This window comes from Fukomys damarensis, unplaced genomic scaffold (genome assembly GCF_012274545.1).
Source record: "Fukomys damarensis isolate Sample0158 unplaced genomic scaffold, DMR_v1.0_HiC HiC_scaffold_34, whole genome shotgun sequence".
NCBI classification, from domain to species: Eukaryota; Metazoa; Chordata; class Mammalia; order Rodentia; family Bathyergidae; genus Fukomys; species Fukomys damarensis.
In genome coordinates this window covers 23,096,970-23,114,930 of record NW_022900946.1, presented here as the reverse complement: position 1 = coordinate 23,114,930, position 17,961 = coordinate 23,096,970, and the positions used below count along the sequence as shown (strand labels likewise).

The window sequence follows — 17,961 nt, the reverse complement described above, 5'->3', positions numbered from 1 at the left end:
CCCCCCAGAAAAAAAAAAAAAAAAAAAAAAAGCACTGTATTTCTGATCACATCCTATATATTTCTTTAAATTAAAACCAAACGTGTAGTTGTTCTTCCTTATCCTTTCCTCCTAAGAGATTTGGTCTGAAAGCCATTAAGTATGGTAGAGAGGAGCTGTGGTGGAGAGGTACAGCAGCTTTGTGGGCAATGCCATGTGTAAGTAGTTAAGAAGGGGCTCAAGACTAGGACATGTTCAAAGGATTTGGTGAAAGTGGGCCTGGTAAAGAAGGCAGGGACAGCCCAACCAGAGGATGGAATCCCAGCAGGATGATGGTGCACAAATCAACTGCTTTGTTGGGAGTTGAAAAGTGGTCATTTTTTCTCATGTTATCACTGCTCTGCATTTATTAGCTGGCATTCCGTTTAACATATTCACACCAGGGCAGTAATGCAGGTATTGTACTGCTGGGTGGCTTGAAGTACTGGTGGTACATGCAGGACTGTCCCATCAAGTGGCTTTTTATGTTTTATTTAAAAAAAATTTTTTGGTACCAGGGATCAAACTCAGGACCTTGTGCTTTCGAGGCAGGCAGCAGAAGCACTGAGCTAAATCTCTGGCCCAGGTGGCTTGTTATTAATCTTAATTATGACATAATTATGTCATAAAAATTATGACATCCATTTGTACCAACAGTGGTACCAGTAAAATGAAGGGATAGTCACGTATGTACCACTGGTGGTTCAAGCCAGTGGGTTAAAGAAAGACGATGTCAGTTCTTGTGGTGGCACACACCGTAATCCCAGCAATGAAGGAGGCTAAGGCAGGAAGAACACAAGGTTGAGCTCATCCCAGGCAACTTAGCAAGACCCTATCTCAAAATTTAAAAATAAATACATGTAAATAAATGAAGGGCTAGGGAAGTGGTAGAGTGCCCCTGGGTTTGATCTTCGTACCAGAAAAAAGAGAAGGCCATATTTTATCAATTGGGGCTATTTGTTTACCCTAACGCACAGATTCTAGTGGACTTCTTTATGCCAGAAACAAAGAAAATATATTTAACCATTTCCTTTTAGTTACCAGTTTTCAGAATAGCAAGGGGAAATATGTTTTATCATTTATATCTTTCACACCTATTATAAAACATAGAACCACATTTACAAAAGTTACTGGACACAATTTAAAGAAAAGAAGCTGGGGGCTGGGGATTTAGCTCAGCGGTTTGGTGGCCTGCCTTGCGAGCGCAAGGACCTGAGTTCAATCCCCAGTACCAAATAAACAAACCAACAAAGAAAGAAAGAAGTAGAAGCTGCAAGGTTTAGATCTCTTGGAGATTTCAGAGCTCCACTGATGGTTGTCAGTAAAAAGTTCATGTTGTATGTGCATGTGCCATCGAAGTTTCCTTTACAACATCAAACACTAACCAAGTTTATATGGCATTAACAAACTGCCAAGGATACAAAATTTAAAATCAATATTACTCAGAACAACTCCATATAAAAGATAAGTAACTAGAATGTGGTACAAGAAACAAAATGACTTATGGACTTTAGCACTCCTAACTGGCCACTTTTGGACTGTGTAAATTCAAATTTTTATAAAACAAAGGAAGTTCCAAAGACATACACACGAAGTGGGCTGTGACACTCCTAGTATTCTGTGGGGTCAATCTAGCAAACAGTGAGTACACAGACTAGTAACAGACTACATGCTCCCAGCAGCCCACTAAAAATATACAGGAGAACCTCCTCGGACCCTCAGTAGTGGGGATTGAATCCAGGGCCTGGCACTGAGCTATCCAGCCCTATTTTATTTTTTATTTCAATACAGTGTTTTGCTAAGCTGCTAAATTACCTAGGCTGGGCTGGAACTTATAATTCTCCTCTTTTTTTTTCTTTCGTTTGGTGATGGAACTTGGGACCTTGCACTTACAAGGCAGGCGGTAGATCCACTGAGCTAAATCCCCGGCCCATATAATTCTCTTTCCTTTACCTCCCAGAGTGCTGGGATTACAGGTGTGTGCACCACAGCCAAACTGATCTACAATTCTTTGTAATGCTTTTGTGGCCCTGAGAAATAAAGAGAAAGTTTACTTTGGTTTCCAAAGGGCCTCAAGATGTCAACATCTCAGGCTTCAGATAATAAATCAAAGTGCGTTTACAGAAATAAAAAAGAAAACTTACTACTGTTGGCCTTGTCTAGTACTAGAATCAGAAGTTAAAGGTCACTGGGGATGGTGGTACCTGCCCCTAATTCCAGGTTCTTAGGAGGCTGAAGGAGAAGGATCTCAAGTTCAAACCCAGTTACAGTTTCTAGGCACAGAGGTCTAAGAGATTGGGTTTCATGATCACGAGGATGTGATGGATCACAGTGATTTCCAGAACCAAAGTAGAAAAGACTCTCCTCCCCAGTGGCACTCTCTCAACTGTCATACACGCACATTACACTGCAAACACACCCCATCCTGTGTGGGCATGCCTGCTTGACAAGTCAGTGGCCTCAGCGATGTACCACACTTATCTTTCGAATGAGACGCTCTCCTGAACATATACACCCACGGTCAATGTATCACATTCTCTGCATACACCCTGAAGGTGAATGAACTGCCAGTTGCTTCTCGGCCTTTTGGCTAAGATCAAGGTGAACGAACGGCCTTACTTTACATTTCTAAACTATGACCTTGTATTTCTGACTCTCAATGTTAAACTGAGGTTTAAAAACCATGCCTAGAGATTATGCAAATAATCTGGAACTCATGAATCAGGGGAGCCGTAAAGTTTGGTAAGGAGGTAAGTAAAATGGCCCCATGTGAGGAAAAGTCCATTAACAGTGAGAACATAACAAAGTAGTCTAGTATTTATTTTTTGGGTACTGGGGACTGAATTTGGGAATTTGTGGCTTGCCAGGCAGGCAGTGGCACCACTCAGCTAAATCCCTGGCTTGTTTTATTCTTAAGGATGCATATTAAAAGCAAAAATAAAAGGGAACTTTTCCTCTAATATTAACAATGAATCTACACAGAAGAGGATTCGGTGTTTTGTGTTTCACTCTCCTTCCTTATTTTTATCTGTCATTTCTTCTGCTTCTACATAGTATCCCATGACCACCCCAGCCACTTACCTCCTGAAAGCCTGCCCATCCACAGAGCACTGGTATGAACACCATCTTCTTCCTGCCACCTCTTCCCACCCAGCCAGAACCAGCCCACTTCTCTCTTCTGCATCGGTACACCACACTTCCATACTGCAGTTACAGCATATATTAATTACGAGTTGCCTATCAAGATTTCTACTCTATTAGTTTTCAGATTTCAGGGGCAGACACCCATTTCCCCGTCGTAGTATACCTGACAAAATGTCACACAGGAATATCTACTTGTCAGAAATCAAAGAAAATATTGCTATACATCTACACGTACTTCTTATATGACTTTAGTAAGCTGTAATTCACATACCATACAATTCACACACCTCTTTTTTGTTTTTTTGAGGCAGAGTCTCACTGTTTAAATCAGGCTGGCCTTGAACTCATTATGTAGCCCAGGCTGGCCTTGAACTTGCAAAAATCCTGCCTCAACCTATCAAGTGCTGAGATTACAGACATATGCCACCATGCCCAGCAATCTACTCATCTAAAGTGTACATTTCAATTGCCTTTAGAATTATAATCACAGGGTTATAAAACTATTACCATTATCCAATTTTAGAACACTTTTCAAAATCTCAAAAAGAAACTCCAGGCTGGGTGTGGTAGCACATGCCTGTAATCCCAGCACTCGGGAGGCTGTGAGGCAGGCGGATCGCTGTGAGTTCAAGACCAGCCTGGGCTACACAGTGAGTTAGTTCCAGGTCAGTCTCAACTACGTAGTGAGACCCTGTCTCAAAAAAACCAAAAAAAAACCCCAATGAATTAGTACTCCTTTCCCATTTCTCACCTAACCCCACCAGCCCTAACACCACTAACCTACTTTCTGACTATAGATTTGCATATTCTACACATCTCACAACTGGGATCATAAAGTATTGGTCTTTTATGACTAGCTTTTCTTTCATGTATATAATGTTTGCATAATTCATCCAAGTTGTACCATTATCAGTTCACTTAGCTCCGTTGTGTTTCACTGTATAAAGCTATCATATTTTATTTATGTATCACTAGTTTGATACTTGGATTTTTCCACTTTTTGGCTATAGTAAGTAATCTTACCATGAATAGTTTTTATGTATATGTTTTCACTTCAGTCAGATATAGACTTAGGAAGAGGACTTTGTTAATGCTTTTATTTTCCTGACTGATGATACCAAGCATCTTTTCATATTCTTATGGTCCATCTGAATATCTTTAGGGAAATGCCTGTTGAGGTGTTTTACTTATTTATTTTTGTTTTTTATTTCTGCAGTACTGGGGGTCAAACTCAGGACCTTATGCTTGCGAGGTAGGCTTGGTACCACTGAGCTAAATCCCCAGCCCTTGTTTTACTCATTTTACAACTGGGTTATTTGTCTTTTTAATCACGAAGTTGGAGGAGCTCTTTGTAACAGTCATCCCTTGGTATCTGTGGGTGATTGGATCCAGGACCCCAAGCATCAATATGGATGCTCAATCCATAAAAATGGCATTATATTTGTATATAAACTACATGCCATCTTCCCATCTACTTTAATCTCCAGATTATTTACAAAACCTATCGTGATGTAAATGCTATGTAAAGAGATGTTATACTATACTGAGTAGGAAATAAAGACAAAGAAAGAAGTATGTATCTGCATTTCCCCTGTATATTTTCTATCTGCAGTTGTTGGATACATGGATGCAGAAACTGTGGATGCTGAACCCGCGAATGCAGAGTTGACTACGCTCAGTTACAAGTACCTTATCAAACACATGATTTTTACTTCTGTCTTTTTACTTTCTTGATGTATTACTCTGCAGCTTAAGTTCCAAATCTTTATTTGGGCTTTGGCACTGATTTACATTCTCAGCTTTTTTTTTTTCATTTTTTATTTTGAGACAGTGTCTCATTAAGTTGCTAAGTTGCCTAGCCTAGGCTCATACTTGCTTTCAAATCTTGAAGGAAACCAACTTCTTTTCTTTTCTTTCTTTTTGGTACCAGGGATTGAACTCAGAGCCTTGTACTTGTGAGGCAGGCAGCAACACCACTGAGCAAAATCCCTGGCCCCCAACTTACTTTCTTTTACTTTGAAAAGAAATGCTTTTGGTGTCACGTCTAAAAAGTTTGCTTAACACAAAATCACAGAGATTCATTCCTGTTTTTTAAATAATATTACAAATACTAGTTCTTAAATGTAAGTCTGACCTATTTTGAGTTACTTTTTACACAGGTAGAAGGGAAGGATCCAATATCATTCTTTTGCATGTGCCTATCCAAATGTTTCAGCATTTGTTGAAGACTTCTCCAAGCAGTCTTGACCCCCTTGTCAAAACTCAAGTCTGTGTTGGGCTGCGGATTTTGCTCAGTTGTGCTGTGCCTGCCTCACAAGTGCAAGCTCCTGAGTTCAATCCCAAAAATCAAAACAAAAAAAAAAAACATCAAGTGTGGGTTGACACAGACACATGGATTTATTTAACTGACTTTCAATTCTCAATCCTTATGCCAGTAGCACAGTCTTAGTTACTGTACCTTTCTATTAAGTTTTGAAATCAGAAGTGTGAATCCTCCAACTTTGTTCTTTTATAGGACTTTCTTGGTTAGGTTGGGTCTCTTGTATTTTCACATAAATTTTAGAATTAGCCTGTCAGTGAAAAATAAAACTGGGCCAGGGATTTAGCTCAGTGGTTCTGGCGCCTGCCTGGCAAGTGCGAGGATCGAGTTTGACCCCTGGTACCAATAAACAAACAAACAAATAAAAAAATTGGGTAAAAATAAAACTGCTAGGGAAAGTGGTGAATCTGTAGATCAATTTGGGGGAAAATGCCATCTTAATAAATTTTATGATCCATTAGCAAGGGATATCCTTTCCACTTTTTTGGTCTTAAAGTGCATTTTAATGGACTGAATTTACATCTCTTTATTAAAATGAAGACATCTATAGATCTCCGTTCTTAGCTCTTCCATCCATTAAAATACAAATACATGCCGCACATCTTCAGGAAAAATCTGAAGACTATAAAATATCTTGGGATTTCCTCCTTATTTGGAATGCCTTATCAAAGACAGTGAAGTTAAGTTTTCTGCTGATTTCTGAGTGTTTCTTTTTGGTACCAGGGATCAAACTTGGGACCTTGTGCTTGCGAGGCAGGAAGTCTGAGTGTTTCTTGTATAAAACTTACTGGAAAAAGAACAATGAAACAGAGCATCTTAAAACTTATACACAATGCATATTTGTACCTATAAAATACAAAAGTACACACATATGTAAGAATTTGTTATAGTGGTTAATTATCCATGCAGAGAAAGAATGGAATAAAGGAGGACTAGCATTTTTTTTTTTAAACCACAGAGGTGTTTTCATGTATTTCTGGTATAATTTTAAATGAGTAACGAATATAATTATGTCAATAAAAGTTTTAAAAATATATATCATCCTAAGAGTAAACAGCCTGGCTAACCTTGAGATCACAGGTGGTGTTGAGCAGCAGGTTGGAAGGCTTGAGGTCACGGTGCAGAACATTAGCTGAGTGGATATATTTTAAGCCTCTGAGGATCTGGTAAAGAAAATAGCAGATATGGTCGTTGCTGAGGTGTTGTGTCTTCAAGAGCTTGTAAAGGTCTGTTTCCATTAGGTCCTGTACTATATATCTGTTTGGACAGGTTAAAGTAAAACACCAAATAGCTGGTCATACTTATTAGCAAAGCATTAAAAATAAAATTCACCCTCTCTCAATCCTCTTCCCAAATGATCCATTAAACCATGAGGCCTTCAAGGGAAATAAGAAACTGAAGAAAACCTGGTTTAGCTTCCTAGAAGAAATCACCTTTTTAGCTCCTGTGGAAAAAAAACCTGGCATTATACTTGCCTGATGTGGCTAGTTATAAGCCTTGCCTGAAACCTGAAACAGATATGTCAGTCCATTTTGAAATCTCAATCTTGCTATTGAGGATCATAAGTTGAGCAAGTCTGGCACCTTTGTGAGACCTTAAAATAAAAAATAAAAGAGGGCTGGGAATGTAGAGAGTTCAATCTCCAGTACCCCCCACCATTAATGAATCTCCAAGGCGGCGAGTGGTGGCCAACAAGTATCAGATGTGACCTCATCTTTTTGGCCTAGCAACAACCTGTAACATTATCACTCTATTTCTCCCTTCTTTGCCACCCTTAGACCCGCCTCTGTTCAAAACCAACTATAAAACTTTTAGAAATCCAGGTCTAGAAACATTGTTACCAAATCCAACCCTCAACTTTTTTGGTTTGTTTTTGTTGTTTTAAGACAGGGTTTCACAATGTAGTTTAGGCCAGCCTTGAATTCATTAGTGTAGGCTGCCTCAAATGGGAAGCAATTCTCCTGCCTCAGCCTCCTGAATGCTGGGACTACAAGTCTGTGCCACCATGCCTGGCCTATTTTCTTCATTCTTTGTTTACTGTTAAGATCCTAGCCATGGGGGTGCACATCTGTAATCTCAGTACCCCAGAAGACTAGACAGGAAGTTCACAAGTTAAGCCAAACCTAGGCATCTCAGTGAGACCCTGTCTCAAAATATACAAAAGAGGACTGAGAATGTAACTTAGTACAATAAGCTCAACCTCCAGCATACTCCTTCCTCACACCCAATCCCATATAAAGACGACCAAGGGAAGTTGTGATAAGAAGGGGTTTGCACTTGCTTGTCTAGCCATGTGTCTTAAGCACTTTAGTTTTGGCTACCTTCTTAAAGCTGGCAGTTTTTAAGTTTACCATATATAAACCATAGTCGTGTTTTGCAATTCTTTTATACATTTTTGCATAAATATTATTCTATTTCCTACAGGTTCATGCTAGATGAAATCTGGCATGGGACTCAAATAACACAGGATGTTAAAAAAAAAAAAACTGTCATCTGTAAGAGGCTTAATTCCATTGTAGAAGGTAAAGCAAGACCAACAGGAGGTAGTAGCAGGAGACACTTCACTTAAAATAACACTACAACTTATTAACAGGGCTGCTTGAAAATGGATAGGGTTGTCTAGAGACAGTGAGCTACTGCTATGGTTCCCTGGAGGAGAGCAAACTAGATAAATTCATAGCCTGAACTAGCCTGACCTGTAAGGATCTCGCTTTGGGCAGACCTTCAGCATATTTAACACTTCTTTAATATGCAGCCTTTACCCAGGCAGCATCCTCTAGACCTGCTTAGTCCAGATTTCTAATGTTGGTCACAGCTATTTACACACTTTCAGAGTTTGGTCAGTCTTAAAGATCATGAGGACCAGTTTTTTCATTTTAAACATCAGTAAACTCAAACTTGAAGAAGAGCTAAGACACTAAGAAGAGGACAGTACTAATTTGACCAGGTGGTATATCCTTTTTATTTTACTTGACTGTTCTTTGCTTTTTCATCATCATAAATCATCCATTAAAGGGAAAACACTCAACTGGAAATGACCAAGATATTCCATACACATAAAGAAAATCTTTCCTGAAACTGCCAGAGAAAACATTGGACTTACTTAAAAGATACTAAAATTAATTATTGACAATTGATAAAATGAATCAGAAAAAAAAATGTAGCTACTATATTACTACAGTCTCTCCTTAAATGCAGTTTATGCAATTTTCCTTTACTCTGGTAAGTCCAGGAAATTTTAAGTTATATTTATTTAAGAAGATATATAAGCAGTCTAGTCAGCTAGTTGCCAGAAAAGGATACACATCTTTCATTTGCTCGATGGTTGGTGCGCGGATAATATCATTGATGCCAATGATGTTCTCATGTCTGAAGCGCAGTAAGATTTTTATCTCCCTCAGGGTTCTCTGGCAGTAAGTCTGGTGTTCGAAAGGACTGATTTTCTTGATAGCTACTCGAACTTTGTTGATGTTATCATATGCAGAGCTAAAAAAGAAGTAGGAGATGACATTAAAAACAGCCCACAGAATACTTGGCAGCAAGAATACAAATTGATACTACTGAATTTTTAGCTTTGTATAAATACTTGTTTATTATCTGTGAAGTACATAATCCACAAAACAGCCTCAAGCAAGGGAGGAAGCATTTGACAGAGACAGCAAATACCGAATCTCAAAGGTAACAGAAAGGCCAGCCGAATTCACTGGGTGGATGTTCATTTTCATAGACTCAAAACATGGGTATATGCTAGACACACAAAAAGGCATTTTCCTATTGTCTTAAACAGCAATCTCATTTTGGTGACAGCAATCACTCTGCCTCCAAAACAAATGCCTACTGTTGTATCAAATTCCTTTGACTCAGCAGAAACGATCAAAAGACCATCAACCACATCTTCTTCCTTAACAAAAATGGACCCAAGAGGCCTTGATTGCTTATATCAACTTTGTTCTCTTATTTCAAAATGACATGATGTATTCCTTTTTTTGTTCCCAACAAAATGAACAATGATGCTGGGGTAGTTTTATAACAGAATCTACAATTAAAATACTTTCATAGGTACAGTATAACATAGAACCTGATTCTTTCCAAGTTATCTTTTTAAAGGTCTGACAACATAATTCCAAGCAGAAGCAATAATAAAAATGACACCCTTGCCTGTAATCCTAGCACCTGGGAGGCTGAGGCAGAAGGATTGCTGCAAACTGTAAGCCAGCCTGGGCTACACAGCAAGACCCTGTCTCAAAAAAATAAAACAAACTACATACCTATACACATACATACATACACCTTCAGTGAATATAAATCTTGAGTATTCCTTCTATCTTTATTTCTACATTCTGTTGAAATACTTTATAGAAAATATTTTTAAAATATGTAAAAATTTTCATATTAATAAATGTCAACATCTGGTCCACTGACCAAAACAATGATGTAATATTGGCAGACAAGATCTTTCTTGTTTCCTCAAGGTAAATGCTAGAAACATGGATCTGTAAAATAACCTTAGTCCTAAGTTTGTGTTTCTGTAATACTTACCAGTCTATTTTAACAATTATTTACGTTTGTCTGATTCCATCACAAGACTGTGTCCTAGGAAGGAACTTGACTTATTCTATTTCAATTATTCTTCAATGCCAAACACTCTGAAAGAAAACTACTGAACTCTTATGTATTTGGTTTGCCACATTAAAGTCTAAATCAGCAATTTTCAGGTAGATAGGAAGTGTAATTTAAGCAATCTTATTCAACAATAGGAATAAACATTTCTAGAAACAGAAACTCTTTGGTAATTCAAATCATAAAAAGACCACACACTCAACAAAACAGAGGTCACAGACTGAAATGGTTATAAAGGACTAGAACTGTAGCTCAAGGTAGACTTTTGTGTAGCATGCATGAGGCCTGGGGTTATTCCCCAGCATCACAAAAATAATTTTGGAAGTAGCGGTTTCAGTGTAAACTATAAATTTCTAGTTTTACTGAAGACAGTAATTAAAAGGACATAAATTTGCTTTACAAAATCACCTAACAAGACTGTTGGAAGGAGTTCATGGTCTGTGTCCTTTTACATCAACGTTCAGTGATAAAATGACTGACAGTCATCCTTATCTGTTCCCACTTGAAAAGGTATGACTCTGTGCACGAGTGTAGTCAGTTCCTGTCTGCTCTGCCTATCCATTTTTTGCTGCCTTTGTTTAATATAACCATCACAGGATAGTAAAAAATATGTAATACTGAGTGGCTGTGGAGAGAGGGACATAATGCCAGGCAGAAGTGGGACATACAGGGATAGAGAGGGGAAAAACATCTTTCATAGTATATTGTTTGTACTGTTTTAAGAGCAATATATGAACCTATCTTAAAAAATAAAATGCAAAAACCCCAATACAAAAATGTTAAGTCAGGGGAAAAAGAGAATTAGTAGTAGAATACTTTTATTTTAGTAGAATACTCTCTAAAAAGAAAGCAATTACTTTGGAATGACCAGTACAAAAATAGTTTAAAAAGAAATAATTTCTGGGCCAGGGATTTAGCTCAGTGGTTCTACCACCTGCCTTGCAAGACCAAGGACCTGCGTTTGATCCCCAGGACCAGAAAAAAGAAATAATTTCTGAAAGGAGGTAGAACATATTTGATAATATATTTAATCTCATTCTCATTTGAGGAAATAATCTTTAAAATTGGAACTCTGTGTGTGTGTGAAAAGTTTTATCCAGAACTGGGTTAGTAGTACCTTCTCCATACTGAGGAGCATTCTAACATTAGGATGCATAGAGTATAGACAGTATAGCCTGCCTTTGAGAAGTTCAAAATATTGAGACTACCCAGTCCCAGATGAGTTCTACCCTAAGACCCCTACGTCTTGGGAAGTGCAAGGGTATTAAGAATGGAGGTTGAGGGCCGGGGATTTAGCTCAGCGGTTCAGTGGCCTGCCTCACAAGCACAAGGACCTGAGTTCCACCCCGGTACCGCCAAAAAAAAAAAAAAAAAAAAAAAAAAAAGGAGGTTGAGTATACATAGTTACCTGAAAATAAATTCTATTTGATAATAAAAAAGAATGAACTACTGATATAACAAACACAGATGAATCTCAAAATAGTTATACCGAGCAAAGCCAGACAAAAAGTAGTACTTCCATTTATACAACATACAAACTGGGCCGGGGATATAGCTCAGGGGTACAGCGCCTGCCTGGCAAGTGCAAGGCTCTGAGTTCAATTCCCAGTTTACAAAAAAAAAGCAATATATAAAATACAAACTCATCTGGCCAGGCGAGGTGGTGCATGCCTATAGTCCTAGCACTCAGCAGGCTGGGGCAGGAGGATTGCCACAAGTTCAAGGGCAGCCCAGGATACACAGTTCAATGCTAGCCTGAACTAAAACCAAGACCCTATCTCAAAAAAACTTAACAAAACAAATGAACAAAAAAAACCCTCATGTATAGGTGCAGAAAGATCAGTTGGGCCGTCTGGCACCAGATAGGGAGAGGTATTATACTTGGAAATTAGGTAATTTTGGGAGGTGATGAAGGTTTCAAGGCTGTACAATATGTCAAAATTGATCCCATTTTACACTTTAAATATAAGCAATACATTGTATATTCCTCAATAAAGTAGTTTAAAACAACAAAGAAAGGAACCAGAGTTCTTCGAATATATGACTGGTTTCCAGTCTGAGGTTGGTAGGAAAATAAATGGTCCAGAAACATACTGATCGGTAAATGTAGAAGTAAAAGTCCACAGAATTCTGGAGTAGATTATTTAACAGATGTTTTGTGATCACTTAGAGAAGAAAAGGGAACCAGCATGAGTTAATTGTGAACAAGTCAGGCTAAACTAACTTCATTTCCTGTTTTGATAGGGTTACCACCATAACAGGAGTGACGCCAGAGCTGTGGTGAATTCAAGCCACATGTGTATACTACCTTCATGTTAGTACTCGTGGCAAAAACAAAAAATGATGCTACACTTGAGAAACTTGCAATTTAAAAGACAGAGGAACACACAATATAACTCAGATAGTAAAGTACTTCTGAAAACAAGGAGAATCTGTGTAGATTAATCCCAAAATTGGGTATTAGGGGAAAGATTAAAAGATGAGACTTATAAAAACTATATCCTGTCAGGCATGGTGGTGCATGCCTGTAATCCCAGCACTCTGGGAGGCTGAGGCAGGAGGATCACAAGTTCAAGCCCAGACTAGGCAACTTAAGTGACTTAGCAAAACCCTGTCTCCAGAACAACAACAACAACAACAAACAACAACAACAACAACAACAACAACAACAACAACAACAACAACAACGGGTGAGGGATATGGCTCAGCATGAAGGCCCTGGGTTCGATTCCTAGTATTGTGGGGGTGGGGGAATCCTAAAGGATAAGTGTATACAAGTAACACATGAAGAAGGAAATGATTGGGGGCCAGGGATTTAGCTCCATGGCACCATGGCACCATGCCTGCCAAGCAAGCACAAGGTCCTCTGTTCGATCCCCAATTGGGGCGGGAGGCAGGGAGATGAGTGGGGTATCAATGATAACCACTGGCTCTCACCCAATCAGGCTCCTTCCCACAGTTTATGAGGTAAGAGGACCATGACTACCATAATCCCGGAATTCCTTGCCACACAAACTACGTAATGCTATGCCCAGCAGCTCACTTGAGAGCAGAACGTTTCTTCAGTGTAAGCACTGAGGGGTGGCCAATGGACAGCTGTTCACAGGCATGTACTACACACTGACTGTGTGAGTGGCAGGCCCTGCCTATAGGCTCAAGCTCACAGTATGGGCCCGTGTGGGGCAGCACAGTAGCTGAGAAGAGAAGATGGGTGTGCTCGAGGCCTGCTTTCCTGGAACAGCTGGCATAGGCAAAGAGCTGTAAAAAGCCAGATAATTTTCAATTTGAACTTGATCTCCCAGATCACTGAAAAGATACCATACAGCAGGAAAGAATATATTCCTATTTAATGTTTCTTGGCTTGATATTTATGGAAGGCTGGCTCCATTTGTATTCTTCCCAGACCTTGCAAAAATGCCACAATGGCCTAGGAAGTACAAAATGAAGACGAGCAGGGTCCAAGGACAGTCTGGATATCCTGATTTAGAGATCTAAGGTTGCCTGTAGGTGATTCAGATAGAGGTGATAATTCCATGCTTTCAGTAGCATAACAAGTGATCAAAGTCACAGAAGCCATAGCAAGTAGCACTGCCCTGAGAAATGAAGCTAGTAAAAAGAAGCCTGAGGGTAGAACTTCACGCAGAAAGAAGACAAGGAACTAGTAGGAGTGAGAAAGTAAGAATAATGAATGTGTGTTTTCCAACTCTGAAGTCCATATGCATCAGGACCAGAAGAGAGTGATGTTTCAGAAGTCAAAGGAAAGTTTCAAACTGGAGAGGTTAAAAAAAAAAAACGGTGAGAAATGGAAAGCATTCACAGTGACTCTGCATGAGGATGTGTGGTGACCTGGGCCTAAACGAGAAAATGAAAGGGAAAGGAGACAGAAGTAGAAAAAGCTTTTTTAAACAGTGCTAACAAGGCATGAAGGAGAACGTCAGGAACATCCAGGTGAACAAGAGAGGCACTGAGTGTTATAAAAGCTGTGAAAGGATGAAGACTGGGGACCAGGTGGGATGAAGGAGAAAGCAGGCTCCCCATGACAAACCAGGAGAATGAGAAGGCAAAGTCAATGCCAGAAGATGCACAGGCAAAGGTGTGACGGCCTGTGGGAACTCAGAGCAAGGGACCACCCACACTGGGACACTCGGAGGCCTGGCAGGAGATTATAAACTGGAGGGTCAAGCTGTACTTAGACAGCTACATTTTTTTTAATTCATTAAATTTATTGATACATTTTAGGTATACAATACGATGACATTCATCATTGGGAATTTGTACCTTTACATAAAATATCTTGGTTTTTATTAGATACAATTTTATCCTGGGAATTTACCAAAGGATGTTAAAGAGACAGTTTAAGCATGGCAACATTTCTATTAAGTTCTTAGGTAATATTTTGCTTAAAGAAAGAATAAGATGGGAAGGGTGAAGGCAAAGAGTGCTTAATGTAGCCAACTCAGAATGAAACAAGGAGCCCCAGCTCTGGAAAAGGGGGCCTGAGGAAGACTCAGAAGAAATGGTCTGTTTACAAACCTATTTCCTAGCTGGGTCCTGTTCAAATGGTCTCATCCAATTAAACAAAATTTCCTGAGGACAGAACTGCACGTTCTAACTTCCTCATATCCTTGTAGCAGTTGTAACCAGTTGTAACCAGATTTGCAGAGGAGAAACTAAACACTATGTTAATGATTCCTTCCAATGGAAACTTTGCTAACACAAATCCTGTAGAGAAATTTGCTAACAAAAATCCTGCAGTAAGGAACAAGCTGTTAAGCCACAGGCCTTAACAATTCACCTTTACCTTTCTTATTCCCTTTAACCACTCCAATACAGCTGAAGTAACAAGGAGGCGAGGCCACAAATCTTTCTTAGTGGCCCACTTCTTGAGCCTGCTATGCATACCCTGAAGGCCAGGTGGACTTAATGACTATTGCCAAAGAATATAATTTGGAAAGGGAAAAAACTTTACAGTACAGAAACTTCAACCAAATGAACAAGTTTAACATCACTGATAATATGGATAACACGTATCCTTCAATTGACTGTTACCTCTTGTACTCCTCTATAATATTCTTCCCCAAACCTGTAACTCCAACCGAAAACAAGAAAAATATCAATAAACCCAAATCGAGGAGGATTCTACAAAATATCTGACTAGCAGTAGTCCTTCAAATTGTTAAGACCATGAAAAGGAAAAGTGAAAAACTATCACAGACTAGAAGAGCCTAAACAATTAAATGTATGTGGTATATTAAATGTGATCCTGAAACAGAAAAAAGGACACTAATAGAAAAAATGATGAAATCTGGCTATGGAGCATATGAGAATGCTTTAAAATGATTAGTTCTAAAAACCGATGAACTAAATAGCAGGTAGACAATTAGGGCTTAATGTAGTAACTGGAAGGAAACAATAATTTAATAACGTGATTTTAATATGCAAAAGATTAAGATAATCTGATGCAATAAAAATATTCATTAAAAAGATCATTGAAAACTTTACTTGTTATTAGCTAAATGCCACATCAATCACTTTTTATTTACTGAATACTTACTACAGCCTACTTCGCAAAGTAAAATAAATAAGACAATCCCATTTACCTTTACCCCAATGAGCATCCTTAAAAATAGGAATGATATATAATGATCTACTGCACTATCTAAAAGAACAAAACTGTGGAAATCAATATGGAATACCTCAAATAACTAGAATCAGAGGTCCCATTTGACCCAGCTATCCCTCTGCTGGCTATCTTTCCAAAAGAATTAAAAGAATCATACCACAGTGATATATGAGCATCCAATTTTATAGCAGCACAGTTTGTAAGAGCTAAAACTTGAAAAGAGCCCAAATGCCCATCAATGGGAGACTGGATAAAGAAGATGTGTTTTTTCTACAAAATGGAGTACTACTCAGACATAAAAAGAATGAGAAACTAGAGACATTTATAGCTAAATGGATGTACATTGAGGCCATACTCTTAAGTGAAATAAATAGGACACATGTGTAAATACCGAATAGTTTCTCTGGTGTGAAAAACTAAAAGTGTAAATAAGGTTCAAATTGTATAACTGATATTGTGTAATAGGAAGAAAAGGGCTAAAAGGAGCAGGGGAAGTGGGAAGGGTAGGCGAAAGGAAAGAAGGGAAAAGAAAAAATATGAGAAAAGGAAAAAATGGAAACAAAGTCTTTGTAAACAGGGCAGGGGATGTGAGGGGAGGGCAGGGGAATGGGGAAAAATAAGAACCGAGATACATCATGTACAAGATCCCAATGATGAATGTAACTGTACTGTATACCTCAAAAGTACCAATAAATTTAATGAAAGAAAAGAACAAAACCTCTATTGCCAGAGCCAGATGCTGTAATGCATGGCTATAGTCCAAGCTACTTGAGAAGCTGAGGCAGGAGGACCACTTCAGGGCAAGAGTTTGAGTCCACCCATCAGGGCAATATAGCAAATCCTCAAAAATAACAATTTGCTCTTTACTGATTTCAACAGTTTTACTTTTGTGGTACAGGACAGTACCCTCTCATTGACAGTATTTGTTAATTTATTTAATTGTAATACTAGGGATTGAACCCAGGGCTTTGGAAATGCTAGGCAAATGCTCTACTACTGAACTACATCCATGGTCCACTTTGTCCACATCCCATAACACTAATCCCTTCTCTACCATCCTTAAATATACTTGCTTTTCCTACATAAATTCGAATCTGTCTTTGGCTCTGAAAGTAGGACACTCAGCACCAGCACTGTTCTCCAGGGTCTGCAGAGCCCACACAACCTGAGGAGGCAGTGAGCCAACTTGATCCCTCCAGCTACACTTCCAACACTGCACACACAAGCTGTCTATGCCATGGGAATTGAGCAGTCATTTCCACACACTGGCTTATATTGAGTACTTTTCATACCACCTACTATTGGATTTCATCGCCTACTTGCAACATCATATAATGAGTAAGAAGCTACAGCAGTAAGAAGACAAGGAACTTAGTTACTGTTAACATGGTAATGTACTGTAATCCCAGCACTCGAGAGGCTGAGGCAGGAGGACCACCGGGAGTTCAAGACCAGCCTGGGCTACACAGTGAGTTCCAGGTCAGACTCAACTACATAGTGAGACCTTGTCTCAAAAAACAACAACAACAACAACAAAACAACAACAAAAACATGGTAATGTAGCACTTGTTTCTCTCTACATCAAGATTCCTGTGTTTGGTTTATTTTATGTGCAGTAGGTAAGTACTCAGTAGCAATTAAAATATATGAAAAATGTTCTTTAAAATAGAATTCTTAAGAGGGCTGGGGATCTGGCTCAGTGGTTCCACCGCCTGCCTTGCAAGTGCAAGGTCCCAAGTTTGATCCCTGGTACCAAACAAACAAACAAAAAGAATTCTTAGGTACTTGAGGGTTTTTCCAAAACATGACTGATAGGGCTGGGAGTATAACTCAGCAGCAGAGTGCTTGCCTGGCATGCAAGAAGCCCTGTGTTCAATCTCTAGCACTGCACTACACATACACTAAATCTATCCGACCTCTAAGTTTTTTTGTGAGTATGTGTGTGTGACTAAAGTATAAAGGATAAAAAAATGTCCAGATCTGTTAACTTATTTTTTCATTGTATTATAAAACTGATATTCAAAATGAGATCAAAACAAAATTCTGACCAGGTTTCATTTATGATTTCTCTTTATATTTACTGTCTGTGTCAGTTTGTCAGTCAAAATTTTATTAGGAACCATGCAGTAGTGATACTGAAAAGAAGTTTTATAACTCATCCCTACTTTGAAACTAAGCAGCTATTAGACCTGCTATTTGATCTTGCTATTTACGGCATTAATAAAGAAATACATAT

At 38.8% G+C, this 17,961-nt stretch overlaps 1 protein-coding gene across 1 annotated transcript in view; it reads right to left on the bottom strand.

Annotated features, from left to right (window-relative positions):
* Mapk1 (mitogen-activated protein kinase 1) overlaps window positions 1–17,961 on the bottom strand; it is a 125,952-nt gene that overhangs the window by 36,685 nt on the left and 71,306 nt on the right. The window contains exons 5-6 of the mRNA XM_033758556.1: window positions 8,786–9,039; window positions 6,550–6,739 (exon numbers count right to left, since the gene is read on the bottom strand). Coding sequence (XP_033614447.1) covers window positions 6,550–6,739; window positions 8,786–9,039 — 444 coding nt within the window. The remainder of the gene's footprint in view (window positions 1–6,549; window positions 6,740–8,785; window positions 9,040–17,961) is intronic.